Source organism: Parus major, chromosome 5 (genome assembly GCF_001522545.3).
Source record: "Parus major isolate Abel chromosome 5, Parus_major1.1, whole genome shotgun sequence".
Classification (NCBI taxonomy): domain Eukaryota; kingdom Metazoa; phylum Chordata; class Aves; order Passeriformes; family Paridae; genus Parus; species Parus major.
The window spans coordinates 24,658,283-24,679,517 of record NC_031774.1 but is presented as its reverse complement, the minus strand read 5'-3'; the positions used below and the strand labels follow the sequence as shown (position 1 = coordinate 24,679,517).

The 21,235-nt window shown below is 40.1% G+C and overlaps 1 protein-coding gene across 1 annotated transcript in view; it reads right to left on the bottom strand.

Moving 5' to 3' along the window:
- The window catches only part of RTF1 (RTF1 homolog, Paf1/RNA polymerase II complex component), a 29,363-nt gene extending 8,159 nt beyond the window's left edge, over window positions 1-21,204 (bottom strand). The window contains exons 1-12 of the mRNA XM_015631621.3: window positions 21,010-21,204; window positions 18,320-18,430; window positions 9,836-9,983; window positions 8,168-8,372; window positions 5,975-6,089; window positions 4,291-4,402; window positions 3,301-3,436; window positions 2,519-2,696; window positions 1,534-1,616; window positions 1,114-1,201; window positions 922-1,029; window positions 260-337 (exon numbers count right to left, since the gene is read on the bottom strand). Of these exons, the coding sequence (XP_015487107.1) occupies window positions 260-337; window positions 922-1,029; window positions 1,114-1,201; window positions 1,534-1,616; window positions 2,519-2,696; window positions 3,301-3,436; window positions 4,291-4,402; window positions 5,975-6,089; window positions 8,168-8,372; window positions 9,836-9,983; window positions 18,320-18,430; window positions 21,010-21,087 (1,440 nt within the window). The 5' untranslated portion in view covers window positions 21,088-21,204. The remainder of the gene's footprint in view (window positions 1-259; window positions 338-921; window positions 1,030-1,113; window positions 1,202-1,533; window positions 1,617-2,518; window positions 2,697-3,300; window positions 3,437-4,290; window positions 4,403-5,974; window positions 6,090-8,167; window positions 8,373-9,835; window positions 9,984-18,319; window positions 18,431-21,009) is intronic.
- Between the last annotated feature and the right edge of the window lie 31 nt (window positions 21,205-21,235).

Genomic DNA, 21,235 nt, shown 5'->3' with positions numbered 1-21,235 from the left:
TTCTGAGGCAGATCATTTAAGACCTTGTTTAACGGACACAAAAAGAGACAACTTAAATTGTTGGCAATTGCCCCTAAAAAAGGTACAATAGCTAACTGGGTTCTGAGTATTCCGACCCCAACACTGAACCTTGAGAAACACCTTCCAGCTGCACAGTTGAAGCCGAGCTTACTGCTGACTACTGCCAAAATCCAGATGAGCTCCAGTTCCTCAAAATTAAAGACTGCATTAAGCTTTCAGGCTTCATCTCATTTCTCACCTTCTCCTTTAATAGCTGAGTTTTCTTCATGGCATAATTTGGAGGTGCTTTTCTGAACCTTTCCTTCTCTTTCACAATCTGTAAGATGCAGAGGAAACAACATGAATATGCAAGTATGAAATGTCTATTTCAATACTTGGACATTAAAAGCAACAGATGAGTATCACCTAAGGAATTTATTTATTGCCACTGAATTTGATGTATGCTCTGATGGTTCTGTTTTTTAGTTTGTGCCTTTGGTAATGAGTTAAAGCTCCATTCTCCTCACTACCTACAAAAACCTGATGCTAATCACCTTCACTCAGTATCAAGCAAGTACAAAACTGCCACAACTGTAATAAATGCAACTACCATGATGCTGTCAGTTTCTCAGAACCAGAGAACTAAGCTGCCATACTCAGGAGTTCAAAGCTACACAACACAAGTTCAAGAGGAGATAACAGGGTAAAAATGATGAAGAAAAGCAGGAGCAAACACCAATCATCAGCAGTATCACCAAGCTACTCTACCAGTTATGAAACTTCCTTTTGAGCCTTTTAGTTCCTTGTTGGATAGCAAATACCATGATCATTTTGCTTTGTAACAGCTACTGCTCTACTGTCACTTTGTAACAGCTCCTGTCACTTTTAAGCACTGCCAGTTTCACTACAATGCACCATTACCTCTTCAATGTCCTGATCATTAAACTTGTAGTTGAGGGCTTCTTTGATGGACACTTCCTTCTTGTTTATCTCATCTAATGTGGGTAGCTGCATCCCAGCAGAGAACATCTAAACATGAGACAGAGTTACTTTCCACTTAAAGCATGCTTGGCAGAAGGCTGCTGAGAAGAAACTAAAGTCTGACAAACTTACTGCTTCCTTCCACTTCATAAATTCACTTTCAGTAAATTCCTGATTTGAGACAAACTCCAAGCGAAACACACGTGAATCACTGCCATGCCTGCAACAATAAAATGTAAAACATCCCCTTGTGATGGTGTAAAGTGGTGATATTGGATCTTTATGTGTAAACTGATTAAAGAAGCCCAAAACAAGACAACCTCATGTTAACAGTCATTACTCCCTGCATGAAATTTTGGGGGTATTTTATAATTTTCATCATGCACAAGGAGAAAAAAAAAACAAATACCCAACCCAAACATTCCAGTATTAAGTAGAATGACAAGGCTCAGTCTACTTTTCAGTTCCCACATCCAAACCCCACAGAGAATGTGATTTGCTGTGAAAAGGACACTGATATATGAATTAAGGAGGATTCCATTAGTATCTTACCGCAATTGTAGTCCTTTGTTTGTCCGTGTGCCACCAAGCTGGTAAACCTTTGCAGTCTCTACCACACCAGTTATTTCAGCAACCTGTATACACAGTAAAGTATATGAGAAGAAGGATGCAAGAGAGGTTTCTTATTCATGTTCCTGGAATGTACCTAGCATATTCAAGCCTTTTCATTAGAAATAAAAAACCTTAATCTAGCTAACAATTCTAACCAGATCAAGGATAGCAAGACTCTTCAGTATGCATTATTAGGTACTGAATGAGCTGCTTCATACATAATTTTTGAGTTAATAAATTATACCATCTGAATGCTTGATGCAGTTCTTGTATCTTCTCAGCTCTGCCTTCCTGACCAAAGAGTGTACACTCTCCTACCTTTCCTATTTCCTTCTCAAATAATGTTGGTTTGGGTTAACATATGTCCCAAATGAAATACACTATTGCTGCCCATATACTAAAAACAGCCCTTCTGGGGGGCCTTTTTAATGCAATCTTAGAGACTATTATTGTATCCTATGACTACAGCAATGAAACAGAAAAAAAACCCCTGTGTTCTCAAACAGGGTCTCTTCTGAAGGCACACTGATATACTAGAAACTCTGTAAAAAAAGAATCAAGACCCCACAATAACTAAATAACAGTCCTAGAAATAAGGAGTGAATCTTACTCATCCTTACTTGGGTTAAGCAGAGTCTGGAACTCAAGTTTGCAATACAAATGATAAGACAACATGAACCACAGCTAGAAGATCTTTCTTTGTGCTCCCTCTCTCTCACTAAATTTATCTTCTCCCCTAGGTGGTCACATAGATGTATTTATTCTTAAACCAGTCTCTTTCACCTGCTTGGAAGCAATTACATTTTCTGGTTATAAGCAATCTTTTTGTATCAATCAGTCACTGGTACCTGAGAACTGATAAGCTGCCAATATTTTATTACAGCACAAAAATAAAAAGAACTAAATCCCTCAGAGCTGAACTCACCCGATAGACAGGTTTACTGTTGTGATTGCCAATGCCAATACGGACAAAGCAGCCAGTGACTGTCTTGGCAAAGAAGGGCATGTGACACCAGCGTTCCAGCTTGTGCCGTGACAACCGTACTCGGTTCAGCTCTTCAGGCAAGGACACTGGCTGGGACTTGGGAGGGATTTCTTCTTTCCTGATTGGGGAAAGGTGAGAGGGGAATAAAGAAAAAGGTAGAGACAAAATCAAAACCCAGAAAGGGGGTCCTGAGAAAGGTGCAGCGTGAGCACTATTTAAATTACCAGTAAAAGAATAATTCATCATGCACTAGTTGACAGTAGATGTGTGAATTCAGCATTCATGAGAAAGGCTTAATGTTAAGTCCTAGACTTACTGAACACTGCCCCTGCTACCAGAAAGCAGAAAGACACACACCAAGGCAGTTTATAGACTAATGCTTTAAGATAAGCTAGCACATGCATCTGCTCAGATACGTGCCAGAGTTCTGCAGCTGCTGAACTGCAGGACTGAACAAATCAGTAAAAAACAGTGTAATTTGGGCTGAACCTGACAGCAGGTAACTGAAACTGCAAACCCACCCAAGGTAAACGAGTCCCATGAGCCGTGATATAGTGCCAAGGACTCAAATCTGAGCAATGCAATTATGCCCAGAGGTAAAAACACTTTAGAGACACTGAACTACCCCAAACAATCCTCTAAAACAGCATGTGTCTACCTAAAGTGGATCTCTATTTTTGAACATACTTACAAGTAATCATAGCCCAGTGTTTACTACTTACTCTTCCTCTTCATCAGAGGATGATGACCTGGATGAGCGGTCACTTTTCTCACTAGACTTATCATCCTCCTCCTCCTCTTCATCATCAGAGTATACTTCACTAGTTTTTAATGGCTGTTTTTTTGCAAGCAATTCAGCTGGGGGAAGGGCACAGAACAAGTAAAAGCAGGCTATAAATATTTTATGAAAGCTTCCCTGTAAGAGCTGAACCTTAATTGCTTTAAAAAAATATCCAAGAGGCAAACAGGTAATAATTTTACACTAGATACAGGTGGCACATGTTCAAATCCACTAGTAAGCTGTGCACTTCATCGACTTCTCTCTTTGCATATACATGAAGTATTTAAAAATCATCCTAAACTTCAGTTGTACTTATTTTCAGTCTCCCAACTTGACTGCACATAGCAATTGAAGATGGGTGTAACAACTGGATATACAAGAAAAAAACTATTATGATCAGATAACTCACTGTTATTTTACAAGTAAAAAGAAAAAAAAAAAAACAACTCATCTTTGGAGAGGATCAAAATAAATACTAGATAAAATCCAGTAGAGTAAAAAAGATGGTTGAGTCAAAAGTCAGTGGCAAGATAGACAAGGTGATGTGTCAGTGAAGAAACAAGCAAATGTAGGCAGGGTTTCAAAAGTCAGGTAAGTAGGAGTTTGAATGATTCAGAGATTAAAAATCTGAATCTAAGTGACCAATTCAGATACATTAACTAAACCTTACTAAGAGCCATTCAGTGGATTGCAATAAAAGTTCTGGTTTTAAACCACTCCAGGGAGGGGGAGCAGTGAGGAATACCACATCAGTGGTTGCCAAATATCACCCTAGGTGGTCATGTTGGGCAAAGACCAAGGAAAACACAGACATGGAATTCATTCACTCAAAGGTGTAGGATTGTTGCATTAATTTGAAACCGGAAGTATAACTTGCAAAAAGTTGCAATAATGCCTCAAAAACTGTAGCAATAGCAACATGCTTTCATACCTGTTCTGTTCTTCCTTTTCTCTCTTTCTGCCTTTAGCTCCTCCATTGCCTGAGATTTCTTGTCTAGCTTTTCATCCCGCTTTGATCTCCGCTCTTTGTTATGTGACATGACCTAAAAACATGTATAGAAAATCCCTCAGCACCATAAACTCATAAGTTGAAAAGCATTAAAACAAAGACTGTTCACATACTTTAGAAATTTTTTCTAATAGAAATAACTAACGTACTCCTTTCTGAAATCACTTTTTTTCAGCTCATTTTTTATGGAGGTAAGAGAGGGAAGTCAATCTGGAGCACAATTCTTCTCTCTGCTTCATATCAAAAATAATGAACATATTTATAGCTCAACATTTCTGCCACCAAATCTCAGTCTCAAAATTCCTCCTTGAAGTTAAAAAAGGACTAGAGAAATAAACAGGAGTAATTCAGCAAATAACATGTAATGAGGAAAAACTGGATATTCTTCTCATTTGCTGCTTCTGCAAGGCCAAATCAAAGCACTAGCTTTCATTTAGTAGCAAAGAAAAAAGTTAGGTTAAAAAATACTTAAAGCAGAAATAAAGTTGCTTGTAAAATCTGCAAGATGGAGCCAAATCTTAAATGTTTTAAGTCTTCTTGTGCTTGCCATTTTTAACAAGTCTATCTCTATGGAGAAAGCAGCCTCTATTACAAGCATAAAAGACAGTCATTTGAGCTAAGTTGAAGTCATTTCTGCAAGGCATTGTAGAACTCTAAATAAGATACTTTTACACATGCATATATGTATTTGCATGTACACTTTGTGTACTATAAATGGACTATTAAAGTGTACACACATGTACATATATGGAGTTGAGAGAGTAGAGAAATGAGATTCATTCCACTCAACATGTGCCTAAGGGGAACCTCATCTCACCTAATTTGATTTTAGGTGTCAAACATCTCTTTCACCAGAAAGTAACATGGAGTGAATTGTCAGCTGAAGATCCCCTCTTCCATTGCACAAAACAATAGGCATCAGAAAATGTAAGCAAGTGGTTCTTAGATGGCTGAAGTTAGCAAGATGAATCCCTTCCCACTCTGGGAGCCCTGACTCTATATTAATGGCAGGATTCTCACTATTTGAAACCACAGTTCATTAACAGAGGCCTGGCCTCAAAAACTGGTGTTGTCCTCTTTTTACTGGAAGTGGAAAAACTAAAGAACTACTTCTGCTCCTCCTGGCATTCAAACTTTTCCTTGACATCTCTGCCAAAAGAAACTAAGCATTTTTTTCCACTGTATGTATGTGCATGAAAAATAATTAATACGACACATGAGCAGTTTTTGGTCTCCTCTCTCAAACTTTTCAAGAAAAGGATGTATGGAATGTTTCAGACTGAATGACAGAAGCTTGGCTAAAGGAACTGTAAAACATTGCTTTCTTTTTCTCATGTGGGAGGGCTATCACAGCAACTCTAGACATAGCTGCAACTTTGTATTTTTCATTAAAGGAATACCAGTGCACCCCTCAATAGGCCAAAAGATGTTAACTTCTTTAAATGAACTGGAAAAACTGAAGATAGCTTGAGCATGTAAATTAACTAAATTCCAATCCGCTACACTGTTTGACATTAAGTGAAAACATTAGAGGTAGAGAGGCCATATCCTATCTCCTTTCACCAAGAGAAAAGGGTTTATTACCAAGAACAGTTTCATTTCCTACCTGGGATTCCTGGATCTGTGTGAGTTTTTTCTTCTCCTGCTCTTCCTCTTGCTTTTTCTTTTTCTCTTTCTTTTCTTTCTTTTTTGCTGTTTTTAGTTTTTTCTTGATTTCAAATCTAGTAGCAGTTATTGGAACAAAAAGAAAGTATGATAAAATGCTCTTCCTGAGAGAGCGAAGGATTACTCAGATGTGATTACAATTGCTATTAGGCTGCAAGGAACACTTCATCTGCTTTTCCCTTTTGTGTTACCCTGTCCCCCTATTCCAATCCCCTCCCTTCCCCAAGATAATAAAGTGAAGAAAAGCTGAGCACACCAAGTGCAGTCCTACAGAGAGCGAACCTAAAGGGTTCATGAGACCATGTAGAAATTACTATGCCACAGAAATATGCCTTACTCCATTTTCCTCTTTGCCAGTGCAGCGATCATTGCAAGCTGCCTCCAACTCTAAAATCATACAGCTATTTCACATAATTTCAACCTAAACAGCTAAAAGAATTTTTTTCTTTAAAGCCACTATCATGCTAACTTTTTCATTCTTAAACTTCACCTTTCTACTGGCACTGGTCTGTATAAGAATGACTGCAACCTTTCAGGGAGTCCTCCTTCAGCTAAATTCTCACCAGACTTAGCTTCTGCAGAAGAATTTCGGCACTTCCCTGTCTACCTTCATGAAATATATCAACCTGATGTCTTATTTTCAGCCACTGTATTCAGAAGAGTAGTCATTTCAGTGGAATGGGCCCATGACTGAGATTCCACTGCACCATGGACTGGTCATTGCTTAAGTGAAGTGCGCATATGGACATATACAAGAAAAAAAAAAAACTTCTAGTAACTGAAATTCAAAATGTGTTATCCACATGCACATTACACAGTCCATTCTTCAGTCCTTTACACCTGGATTTTGTAGACAACAGACTGAAGCGTCAGATGAGCTCATTGCCCTTTATGCCTTTAACATGAAGCATAACACACAAGGCACAGGCGTTATATCAGATGCAACTTCTGCTGTAATCCCAGTGAACTCACAGCATAATGTGCATACAAAGGGCTTTTGAAAGACTTAACTTATCATAAAGTTAAATGACTACCCCACCACCCCCTTAGTTCTACCTGCCAAGACTTTACACAGAACAGCACAAATTCATTTAAGATTAAATCAGTAACTCAAGCTTTGATTGTTTAGCTTGTTTGCATCGAGTATTCTCCAGCATTCTAAAACAGAGACATTCAGTTACCACAGAATAGAGAGTAAAATTTGAAAGATAGGGTGTCCTTCTACGTGATCCAAATCCAAACTTATAATCATTCTGATCTCTTCAAGGAGAACAGCAGAACACATAAGATTCTGAACGTAGTGTTAAAATCAAGGCAGGCAGGCAGTGCTCTAGCTATGCCTTAGACAAACACACTTTGGCAGTCGCTTGTATTGACATGATTTACTCAACAGATGTCAGTCCTCCAGGGAAATTTCTCAGCAAATGAGAAGAGAGGGCACTAAAGAAGAAGGAAACTCAAGAAACCTTGCCCCATATGTGCCAAATCCTTTCAATTAGGATACATAGGAAGTAAAATACCTATACTACAAAGAAGCTGCCTGACTGGACAGGGTAACAGCTACAGACAAACAACAAAAGGTAGAAATCCACAAAAGATTCCATGAAAGCGACATATCCAACACCACTCCTCATTATTTCAGTATCTCTGTCTTCTATTAGGGCCCAAACCAGTTTCACACCCATACACAGGCAACCCTAACACTGATCTGTGCTTCACCATTGTTTTCTGAAAAAATACAGAAATTCATGTACATCTTATTGCTTTGTTTGCCTTTTTCCAAAGCATCAGCACATGACAATTAATATAAAAAAAGATGAAGAGAAAGCAGGCTTTCTGAAGGTCTGGCATCTAACCTACAGAGCAGTAACATAACTACAGGGGTAGCTAACCTGTGAACTGTGCATATTCAATGGCTGAGAAGCTTTTAGATACTGTCTTCTACAAGAATATGCACAACTCCTGCTGAGTGCTTCTTAATTACTACAGGGACAGTTTACATACAAAAAATATACAATCAGGCTTAACTCACTTAAGAGTGCTTAATGCTTGGACCTGAAACAAGACAGCACAGTCAGCACACTGTGCAGCCTTTAAGAACTTGCTAGCAAACATCAACAGATATAAAATTCACCTTCTCTTTAGCACTTCTCTCTTCTCTATCCGGTTAAACAGTTCCTGCTCTCTCTCTTTTTCTGTCATCTGTTCCAGTCGAGCTCGGTCTTCTTCATCTCCCATCAGGTCTTCTCCATAGCCATCATGGAATTCCTCATCTTCAGATGAAGAATCTGAATCTGAGCTAGATGAGGAGCTGTTGCTTTCTGAGTCAGAGACTTCTCCTAAATCAAAAATATAAGGTAGTGATATATAGCTGGGGCAAAGCTCAACCACTTCATTATAGCATATTAGCAAGGGATAGCATGAATTAATTTTACACTTCTCTTCCACTATGCTAAAAACATATAATGAAAATGAAGGCCAGGTTGAAATTACCATAATATATGCTTGCTAAAAAAATTATAAAATGAGTGGTACTACATTTGAACACAAATTGGGTGATAAGTAAAAAATCTCCGTAGAACAAACAAATTTAAAAGGCCTTTTAGTAATGTGTTACAGTCCTAAAGTTAGACTTCTATGCCTATATGTTTATGTCCCTGATAAGTTGCTTATTCAGCCATAAGTTTGTGTGCACACACTTCAAACACCATGATCAACCACCACAGAACTGCACATTAACCACCTCATTACAGCAACCTGAAGGACCAAAATTCATCATGTGAAGACTGCAACACTATTAATTGCTACACAAGCAGATAAAGTTGAAACCAATACCCTCAGGGCTAGCAAGGCCCTGACACTAGCCCTGTTACTGGAACAAGCCCTCCCAGCTACACAGGGGTTTAGGGAACAGCTGACTCTCCAGTAGTATTGGGTAACACCACCTTTAAACTTAATCCAAGTCCAAGTGCTTTGATTATCTCACCTAATTGACTAAATTACATTGAATTGCAAAAGCAGGCCATTAGGATTCCTTCTTTTGCATCCATTCTGGTATTAGTATTTCTGGAAACTTCCAGCTTTGCAAGCTCACACTGTGAAAACCCTTGATTTCTTAGCACTGATATATACAGGTGCAGTCACTCCATGCCTTTGTCTGTATCTGCTGTGCTTGATATACTTAAAACTTCCTTTTTTAGTATTAATGGAAATCACAAGTAAGCACCTGCAAACCTTCACGGGCATGATGAAAACAGATAACAGGAAGTTTACCCAGCATTGAAATGTACTCGATATTCATGTAAAAAATTCTGAAAATGTTATAGAATGGTTTTTCTTCTGTGTCAGTATAAATGTGCAAGAATTCCAATTCAGAGCAAATGCATACAAGATAAGCTCCTATTTGCATCACAAACACTATACACCTTTCCCTTTGTTATCACAAGAAGTTTGCGATGGGAAAATATGTCAATGAAAATAAAAAATGCTGCCCACATGGGTAGATAGGACATGCTAGAAGGAAGCAAGGAATTTTCCAGGAGAAAGTCAAGCAATGAAATGCCATTCATTTTTCAGCTGAAATAGCATTTAGTTTGCAGTTGCAATGGAGTGCTCACAGCAACACTACACTGAATTACATGCAGTTCAAGCCACAGTATATTTAAAAGTTACCCTGACTATAAGTCACAAAATGAAAAGTCTTTGAAGATGGTCTTCAAAATCACCATGGAACATTACTCTTCAGGGTGCACAACAGATAAGTTCGCTTGGAATCCCACTAAATGAATGCACGTTATCTTACCCTCTTCAGGTGCTGAGCTCTCAGCCGAGCTGTCTTTATCTGAGCTGCCGGAAGAGGCAGCTTTGTTCATCTGTTTCTTCATGGCTCCTTTCTTCTCTGCCTTACCCGCTTTTCCCTTTTTTTTGTTTTTAGAACCTCCAACAGTCCACTGTGCAGAAAGAACCAAGAAAGGGATCATGAGACACAAACATCACTCCCTTCTCCCTTCTCCAGAACACTGGAGTAAAACCAGCTGAGAAATAGCCCAATACCTGACAGCAAAAAAATCATTCAAGTGTAAAGAGGAAAAAAAAGAGAAGCCAATAGGAAACTTATCAGATAAATGAGGGCCTTTTACAAGGTTTTTGGGAGTATTCTGTGGTTGGTTGAAGTTTTTTCTTTGAAAAAAAAGAAACCAGTTATAACAGTTGGTAGAGCACTCCTTCTAAAAGATAATGAAGACTTCAAAGCTGGCAATATCTACCAAGGGAGGAGGTACTGAAAATGTTTTCCTAAGAAAATAATTTTAAACAATGTGTCCAAAGTATTTGTAAAGACTAGTTTCAGTTTACTATCAAATAGAAGCAGCTGATGCTTTTGCAGAACTAGTTTAATCAGTAGCAGATCTTACATTTCATGAAGGACACCAATTATACATGATGGCCTTTTCAAAATCTCAGTTTTACCAAAAGTACACAATGTCTGTATTTCTATGCAACAAGACAACAGTGCACTCAATGATGCAGGTGGTGACACTACCCCCTATGTACATGAAGTGGAATGAAATCAGAATCACAGAAGTCGGGGGGGAAAAAAAAAGAAAAAAAAATACAATATCAAGTCCTAATTTTAATTTTCTTTAAATGTCATATTTTCAGTTAACTTAGACCACAGTTTCCAAGTACAGGACTTACACCACCAGACATACACAGATAGCCATTTTAAACTCTAAAGTCTCAGAACTAGTATTTACCTTACAGTGTGATTTCTTAATAGAATTTTTACATTGTTCCAACTACCTGGGTAAAGCCAGAAGGGAATAGAAGCAATAAGCATTGACCATATATTACTTAAAGGTTTTACAATATTTTACACTTCACTGCCTCTCCTAGAAATTCTCCAGGCATGAGATCCTCAGGAATATAACAGGCTTTATGTGTATATATGTGTGTATACACACACACACACACACACATATATAAATCCTCTAAATACCTGTGTATTATTCTCATCTTTCATGCACATCACCATCTGATTGAGCATGCAGTCTTAAAACACCAGTCATAATGCAAGTGAGCAAATGCAATTGTGCATAACTCAGATCTTGCACTCAAAACTCTAAGTGGAAAAAAACCCCACTTTAGATTTGACCTCAGATGCACAAAACCTTCAGGCGTCTTACCCAATCACCATATCCTGGGGGATGAATCAAGTCTATCTATGCAGGCAGTAATCATTCCATCAAATTTGATAAATTGCTCTGCCTGATAAGACACCATCCTCAGAGAACCCTGGTGTTCAATTACTCTAGATGAAACTCAAGCAAGTAGTTATAAGCTACTACCTAATCTAACAGTACCTGAACTAATACCTTTGGAATTTCCCTGGTTTTGATTATTCTCATACACAATCTCGTACTTTCCATATTACCAAATGCTTCATCATGTTCTTTGGGCACCATCAGAGTATTCAAAAGTCTCTGTAAATACAGAAGTTGGTTTTGTTTTTTTTCCTGAGGTAAAAGTACAGTGGTGAGCCTTGCAATTCATACCCTATGCAGGTACCCCAGAGCCTGTGATGGTCTGTAAGACAGGTGAGAAACTGCACAGAAATCTTCTGACTTTATACCAGCCTGAGCTTGTACTGGTTTTTATTAGCTGCAGCATTAAAGTTTTACTTGTTCAATGTTACATTATTGCTGTTTAATATTATTTCTAGTTACTATGCTCATATAAATCAGTTAACAATGAGATTGCACTCAGTCTAAATCTACTCAAATCTCAGCACTAAGGAATCATCTCCCAGGTGAACAGAAAAGTGCATTTTTGCTATTTGCTCAAACTCTCACCTACTGCCAGCATAGCAGAGAAGACACAACAGCAAGACAAGTGAAACTCAGCGTTTAGCAGTGATGCAGAGGTGCTTCCCTCTCAGAGCTCTGCCAATTCTTTTCTGTGTTCTAATGCTGAATTATACCTCATGTCAGCATGCTGCACAGCAAGGAAGCAGCACACAGAAAGCCACAGTATACAACACAGTTATATCAAGACCTTGAAAGGTCATGCTGAGATGAAAGAAGCTAAGATCAGATAAAAACCAGCAGGATTTTAGTGAATAAAATGTTTCATAGCTCTACATACATGTGTTACATATCACTGTTTTCAGCTTTTAACTCACTAGTGGAATTGTGGAGAAAACCTGTAACCAGGAAGATAGGACTGAAAAGAAATCTACGTGACAAGCACTTGGAACAAAAAAAAGAAGCAACAACAAAAAACCAAACAAAAAACCACCTCCCAAACAACAAAAAACCCAAACCCACACAAACAAAGAGTAACAAAAAAAACCCAAACACAACACCAAAAAAACCCAAACAAAAACAAAAAACCCCACAAACAAAAAAACAAACCATTAAAACCAAAAACCACCCAAACAAACCAACACAGGACAAGATAATTAAAAAATCTGCTCTCTAATCTAGGAAAGGTTGCTATTCCACCCTGAAGATAACACTTCATCTCACTTTTGTTTATGCAATTGACCTCTATGTCCATCTCCCAATTTCAGTACTGTCACAAAGCCAAATTCTTACCCAACTCAGGTGCTTCTTGGCCTATTCAGTTTCCCTAATGTCTCATGAATGCCTGGTCATTCCCAGGACAACTATAGGACAAAACAAGAGTTAGGGCAAATCTTGGACCACTAATTCATCAAAACCAGGATACTGTGCAAGACTCTTAGGCTCACAAATTGCTCTGCATTTGGACACTGTTGCAGGTGTCATTTGAATACTCAATGATCAACATGAGCGGCCAACATGAGTTTCTTCTTGCAACAGAGGAAGACACAACATATTAGCTGGTCTAGGAGGGAGAGGGAAGGCAATACGGGAAAGCCAAAATCTTGAGTCCCTTCCTCATGCCCCAGCACACCAGCAGAAATCAAAAATGCAACATGCAACAACTGCATGTTCACCTGCAACATCAAGTAAAAATGCACACAGTTATAGTGAGAAATATTTCTTTGCTGTGTTTCCCTTAACTTCAAACTATAATCACTTCCCAAAATCTGACCTCTACTGCAGTTTCTCCAGATCCCTTCCACGCTGCAGTCAGGCAGCACCAGTCAATGCTTCTCACATGCTTCCCATGACTGTAATGCCTCGTTGGAACAGCCCCTCTATTCACCGCTGCCCCCTTGGCCACCATCTGGAAGCCTCCATGGCTCCAGACACAGCAAGTTAATAAACCCATGCAAAAGTGTACAGCAACATGGTTTTCTGCTTATTGTTTGGTACTACCAAACAACAGAGCTTTATGGCTCTCTCACAAGAAGCCACCAGAAGAGCCTTTTGAATTTTCCTCTTGCTGCCAAGGTTCACAGTGCCAATAGCTTGCATATTTCCTCCAAGGAACAGTTGGACGTGATGATCCTAAAGGTTCTTGTCAGCCTAAATGATTCCTTGATTCTAAGAACTCCAAATTAAGCCACAGTAACCAGAATGGACTTAGGGGAACAAAAAAACCCAATCCACCACATTAAAAATTACCTCAACTTTTAAGTCAGCTTCTAAAAAAGCAACTACACAAAGTGATTTAAGAAAATAATTTATAGCTCAGCAAACCTGGAACATATTTCCACTAGGGAGACAAAATGAGATCGTGGAGGAAAAAAAAAAGAGAAAAATAAAAAGGTTAAAAACCCCAAAATCCTCATACCTGAAGTGAGCTCAAAGTGCAGAATTGTTTTACTACTTGGGTAGTTGTTCTTTCCTTCTATTCACACAGTACCTAAATGCATTACACACTGAGAATTTAATTTGCAAATAGGTTCTCCCAGCATTTTTTTAACCCCCTATCAAGCTAGAGATGCACAAGAAAGGTTACCAGCTGGTTCTTGCTATATCCTTCCCTCTTACCATACCCAATGGCTTTATAAGCAAAATGCAAACTACAAGCCGCAACATCAAAGCAGAATGGTCCCTTACCAATGTGGTCCTTTCCAATTCAAGGCCAGACAAACTTCAGCTGTCCTGTTGTCATTGCATTTAAGTGCACCAAGGTGGGTAATATCAACTCAGCTCACAAACTTTCATGCATTCATACAGGAAAAAAATAAGGCAGTCCACTAGGAAAGTCATGCAACTACAGTTTCAGCCTGTCTGAACTGAACAGCAGGAAGCACAGATTTGAAAATAAGGCGGTATTTACTGTCTTCAGGCTTTCTCAAAGCTTGGAAAACTCTAGACAGCACCCCAAGAGCTTCAAGGAGGAAAATGCTCTCTACCACTACTTTTAAAACTAAATAGTAAATGAAAAACCCCTGTTATTTACCCTGCCTTTCAGGATCTACACCTGTCATTTGAATGCCTCAAACACCTTCATGATGACAACAGGCCAGCAAACAAAAAACTTAAAGAACTATTTTAGACACAGAGAGGAAACTCTAGGTGTCAACATCAAAATGGAAAAGAAATAAGCAAACAAAGAAAACACCTTCAGAAGCCACAGAAGAGGCTCTGCCAGGAACAGGTTGAGAAAAGGCTTTATGGGCCAGAATATTACCAGACAACTGATCTACCCTTTCATTCAAGTACTGCTTGAAGAAGCTTACAGAAATCAAATTCCAAGAAGTTATTCCTGACACCCCTATGCTAGTTTGCAATTTAAAGAACTTAGGTACAGACTAGATTTTATACCAATTTTGTCCACAGCTTATTCACATTACTCATTTGGACATGACAGCCTTCATACCATTAGCTTGTGCTGCTCAGATCTGCAATTGCATTTTATTTGGAGCAGAGGAAGTACTACCACCTCTCTTCCTTGAGAAAAGCTTTACTATTACACCCATTAGTAGTTGAAGGAAACTGTCTCCAGAAAAAGTCAGAGTTACAAAGCACACAGTCTATAAGCTGTGAATAAGACAATTAAAGCATGGCCTGCTTCAAATTTCCTAAGCTTGAAAAAAATGTATGGCAAAGGCCTCACAGTATTGGAGAACCCACTCATTCTTGAAGGCTTAATTAAGCAGTATTATAAAATAAAAGCACAAAGGAAAAGACAACATTCAGTACTGTAATTTCTACAAATCCACAAAAAGACACCCCAAAACAGAAAAAACACATGCAATATTCTGCTCACCTGTCCTTTTCTGGAGTGCTCTAAGTTGAAGCACAGTAAGCAGATACAAAGAGGCATAAAACCCTCTAGACTGTTACTTGAAACTAATCTCCTCACTAGCTGCATGACTACTGCTCACGTCCTCCCCTGTCCCATAGATCTTGACAAGATCTTCAGTTATACAGCTCCCTAACAAATTAGCACATTTGCGAAAAAAGGTATAAAAGGATAATCCTCACTAAACTTCAGAAGAGTACTAAGCATTCATTATGCTAAGTTTTCTAGTCCTGGATGGATACTCTGTCCTTACCCTGTAGGTGTTAAAAGGCAGAACTGAACCCTTCCTGACATTAGAATGAGCGTACTTCTCAAGAGAAACAAACGGGAGCTCCCATAGCATTGTGGCTTTCTGTTTAATCAACGCTAATGTCAGTGAAGTTCTTCCAGAAGTCATCCACTCTTCCCACATAATAGAATGAATTATCTCATTGTAAGCAAAGATGACAGAATAAAAGAAAAAGCAACAGCCCAGAATTAACCTACTGCAACTGAGGAACATCATCCATAATGCCCTCAGTCAGTAACAAGAACACCTTGTGGACACACAAACCTCTAGCATGGTAGCCCCAGCAGTAACCTGACTAGCACCAAACTGGTTACATGCAGAAAGCTGCCAGTTTGACATGGTGAGCTCTTGAGCATACATGGTCACACACAAGATGAAGGAGCCATCTGTGTCCAGATTAGTACATCCCTTTGCAAAGGTAGCTCTCCTTACTGCAAAGCCCTGCAGTCATTGCTATTTATCATCTCACTGAACAAAAGTCTATAGTAATTCAGCCAAGAACATTCCACAGCCCTACCAGAACAGTTCAGAGCACCCCTCCTATTTCATTGCCTGCAACTCACTTTCAGTCCTGTGGCTAGGAAATTTAATTTGAACTACAGAGATCATTTAAGTGTTACAGAACTCAGGATCCGGATGAGAAGTGCATTCTCACTGATACACATAAATGTAACACTAAAGATGCAGAGACATCCTTTGGGCACTATTGTATAGATGCAGCATGATTTGTACCTGCTGTTCTTCAGTAATTCCAAAATGTTTTTCTCTCCCCTATGCCCCACAAACTTTCCTCCCTCTAAAAGAAAGCAGCAAGCTGTATTATGCTCTGAAATAGATTTAGGCTTCTTTGCTGTACATGCAATGTAGTGCCAATCTTGGAACATTTAGTGCTTTCCAGGAATCATAGAGGACACGCACACTGAAAAACCTCTGTGGAAACATATGGGTATGATTAGGCACATTTGCCCAGGGCAACAATTTCCATGCTTTTGCCTCAAGGTCTGTACCTTGCAGGAAGTCAAATAATACAATTTCAACTTTTAGACCCCCTATCCCAACCCCCAAGGCTGAACAAACTTCAAATCAACCACAAGAATACTTATTAAAACCTGAGCTATTCAACAGGACTAGTGTAGTCAAAGCCGGGGACGCAAAGAAAGGAATGACTGGCAGAAGCAGAACTGTTACAAGCCAGCCGCTCATCCCGCTGTGACAAGCAGCGGTTCAGAATGCATATTTCAGGCACAGGAATAGAAGCAAGTGTCCTAATTACCTCTTCTCTAAATCTTTTTCCTCTTGCTGTATGGAGGTCAGAAAGTACATAGTATCAATTTTAAATGATACACAGATTAGAAAGAGTATCAAATGCAGAGGGTGCAACAGTGGCATTATTGACCTGCAAGGTCTGCACAAACTGTGAAGACGTATTGTCACATGTAATGGAAAGGTAGACCTTACTTATTACACGTTAAACTTCTGACAGTTTTCAGAGATAAACGCAGAACGGAAGGCTTTATCATCCACATGCTCTCCATACCCAAGTCTACTTTTTCCAGACAAGCTGGTCTCCACATAGAATAAATAAACTGTGAGCCGGCATATCTGAACACACACAGCGACAGACTGAGTAGATCCCCAATAAGAAACCTAATATATCTAGGCTGGTCACAATTTTGTCTGTCTCTATGCCTTAAATGTATATTAGATATACAAGAAGCACTCTTTTTAGGAAAATGATTGATTTGGAATAGAGTTCCAAGCATATTTATTTCAAAAATGCCTCAGTAAGAAAATTAAACTGCACATTCCTCACACTTATTGGAAGAACTCTGCTACACTAAAGAATGCTTTGTAGTTTACCACTGGCCCTACCCTGTTAATCTGCAAATTGCCACAATGGATAATCCTTACTATTATCTCAGAAGAAAAAAAAATAATACAAAAACCCACACCAAACATCTCTTCATCAATTTTTTAAGAATTGGTAGAATAAATGACCTCACTATAATTTGCAGAAAGCTTGCAAAAGGTATTTGTAAGCTTTCAAGAAATCGTTTTTATTCAAATAGCTGTAGAACATTTGTCAATGCCTGTTTTAATAAATTTTTTTGAATTTTCTTTTCTAGATGCACAGACTTTTAACCGTCTCTACATAGTACCATAGTACCAAGAAGAAATACCAAAAACAGAACCAGCACACGAGCACTGCTATACAGGAAATTGACAAACCTTAGAACAAAGTAATGCTAAACTCTTTCTTGCCTCTTTCTTCAAAAATGTCAATCAAAACACACCCTGCTGCATGTCCAAATGGCCAGACAGCTAGTTCACAGCACTTTGATTCTTGGAGAATCAAAGTGCTAAATAGAACAGTTTCACTACGTGTAAAATAGTACCACCTGCTTTGACCCTTTTCTTAGGAGGGAAGTTCCACTCTAAAGTAGAAAACCTCTCTCCCTGAATTCAGATTCCAGCTTTAGCTGCTCCACTGATACCTCAACTCAAGAATGATACAGGAAAAACACTAGTTTTAAACAGGAAGCTCACCAGACCATATGAACGTGGGATTAAACTGGCAGTCACCTTTTCTATAGTCAGACTATTTTGTAAACAATTGGAATTCGAAACACATTTATTAAAAAAAATAAAATAAAATAAATACATTCTCTGGCCCTAACAGGTCTCCATCATTGACAGCCAGTCCTACTTTATGAAGTCAGCAGGCTAAATATACTGTATGATAAATACACTTTCACTACTGAGGTCCAACCAGACAAATCACCCATAGCAATCTCACTGATAACACGATAAACTCACCTCATCATCACTGTCTGATGTCTCAGAGTCTGAAGATGCTGTAGGTTTGCTCACAGGTGGTTCCTTTTCTTCAGAGTCACTGCGTTTCCGTTTGGCCAATGACAGAAGCTCCTGGTGTAAAAACACAAAATTTCAAAGTGTTGTAATTAGTTTCAACAATCCAGGTCAGTGCACATGCAGGCTCTCTGCAAGATCTGAGCACATCCCAGTAGCATTATTATTTCCACCTACTAAGGAACAAGTCTACTTATGTTTCATAGATATACATGCACACACACAATTTTAATACAACTAGATGCTACAAAAGGATTTTGATGATAACAAGTGATACACAGTAACTATTAGTACCATTATTTTCTTGGTATAAACAATGTAAGACAAACTACTTTCAGAGTCATGTCCAGATTTGTCTTATTTGGGGTAATAAACCATCCTATCTACACTGTGTAGCACTAGCCCTAAAAAACCAAATAGTAGATAGAAGCTTCCTCTCCTAAACAACAGAAATGTTTGCAATTATACACTTTAAAGGGGAAATGCTTTAGGCATCACCTTTACACCATGGTTGGTAATATTTAGTCAGCCTGTTCAATTCCTTTTCACTGTTGGTGAATGTACTTAAAGCTTTGGACAGACACAGAGCAGGTATCAACCTCAAAGTCTGTGAAATTTAAAAGAGCTGTTCTGCTCAAAAGGAAGCACTTTCACAGGCAACACGCACCCACACAAAGAACTACATGGCTCTCAAACACTCTCATCATCTGCTGTTCAGGTGACACAAGCAGTAGAACAAAACAAACATTTTTGAAGCTGTGTTACTGTCTCTGCAGTCTGGGACACAGAATCTATTCTCAGAAACATTGCTCTGGGGCTGATGAATCTTAGCTGTGTGTAGAAATACAGCCACACCAACTTCTGCAGTCTTGGGAAGCTGATGTTGCATTGGTCTCCATTAGTTTCACAACTGGAAGATTATCTCAACAAGTTGATTACAATTTAGTACCTCAAATAAGGATATAAACAGTGCAGAAACTGACTGCTTATTTACCAACAAAGAAACTTTTTATTAGTAATGGCATTTTGCCAACCATTCTATAAAGAAACCCCACAACATCAACATAGCACATTTGTATGATTAAGAGATCTCCTCTGGAAGCTCCTGAAGAAACTTCAGTAATGCTTTTCTTTGGGAAGCTCCTGAAGAGGAGCACCACCTTTAAAGCCAAGAAATGTTCCTTTTTTCTTTCCTTCTACTCTTGTTTCCAAGATACTGTATTTAAAAGGTTGATAGCCCTTTGGTTCAACAAGCCTAGATTTCCACAGGAAGCTGACACATTTAATCTGCAGGGGTTAACTGAGTATCTAATATTTAGGTCAGTATTCCCTCATCTCAAGAACATTGCTTCCCTGCTAGCTGATCTTCATCTTTGCACAAACATCTCTCGGCTGTTACAGTTGCTACAAACAGCTCAGTGGAGGGGGAAGCACCTACTACTCAGGTACAGCTGCAGATGCCTGCTGCCAGTGAGGGATGGAACAGATGCAGAACCACGTGGTGATTTCTACCACCATCACTACGATTGTCAGACTGATGCTAGAACTAGTCCAACTCCTACTTTCAAGTTTTAAAACTATCAAACTGATACACTAGCAGTGAGATATTGGGAGCCCTAAGGACTCTAAAGGTATGCAAGATCAACTACAACAGCTCCACTGTATTTGTTGTAATAGAGTATCTGATTTGATTTTTCTGAAGCCCCAAACTGCAAAAGTATTTTTGAGCATTTGGGAAGGCTTTTTTATTGCAACATAGCAACAGCTTCTATATTAAAAACTCTTAAGGTCCAACACATAAATTACATCAGGCATGTTTGCTCCAGCATATTTGATCCACCAAACTTCTCCCTAGAGCAAGCACTGCCAACACCAAGCTGTAACACACTTCACCTATAACGTCTTTATTTACCAATTTTTGATTGGAATCACACCATCAATTCCTGCTACACCAAAAGGTAAGTCTTTGAAAGCAGTCCGCTCCAAAGAGGAGACACTCCCTTTGCAACCCTGGCACGGTTGAACTCACACCAGACATCGCACTTACAACCCCTGGAGATGCTCTGATGACAAATAAATAAATACTACCCCTTTTTACATCCACAGGCTGGTTTCCCATCAACAGAGCTCCCCCAGCGCAGTCACTAAGATTGAGGGGTCGCATTAAACACGCATTAATACTCCGGGAGCCCGCCTGCCCCGACGGGAGGCAGGGACTGCCACTGCTCTCTCAGCGTGCCAAAGTAACCTGGAAAAGTTGCCCAGCCCTATGGGCCTCTTTCCCCCACTACTCGAGGTGAGAAGACCGCTGGCAGCCGGGCCTCGCTAACCCTTTCTCAGGGACAGACCGCCCCGGAGCATCGCCCCGGAGCATCCACCGCCCCTCCGTCCCGCCGGCGCCGAGCTCCGGGCCCGTTGCAGAGCCCCCGCCAACGCGGGCCTCCTGCCAGGGGCGGGCCGGGGACCCGCCGGAGGGGCGCGGGCTCTCCCCACGGCGGCCGCGGGGCCCCATCGGGCTGAGGAGGGCGAGAGCGGCGCGGGACCACCGGGCGGGAGCGAGGGAGGGATGGCGGCGCCGAGCCTCGCGAGGGCCGGCGATCCCAGGCCCCGCGTTCGGGCCGGGCCTGCCCGCGCACCTGGTCCAGGTTCTCCTCGCTGCCGCTGTCCTCGGTGTCGGAGTCGATAAGGACACGGCCTTTCCGCTTCTTCACCATGGCGGAGCCGGCGGTGCCCCCTCCCCGCCCCGGCGGCGGCGGCGGCGGCGGCGCTCGCACGGCCCGGCCCGGCCTGACCCGCGCCGCCCGCCCGCCCGCCCGACACAAAGGGCACCGCGCATGCGCGGCGCGCGGGGCGGGGCGAGGG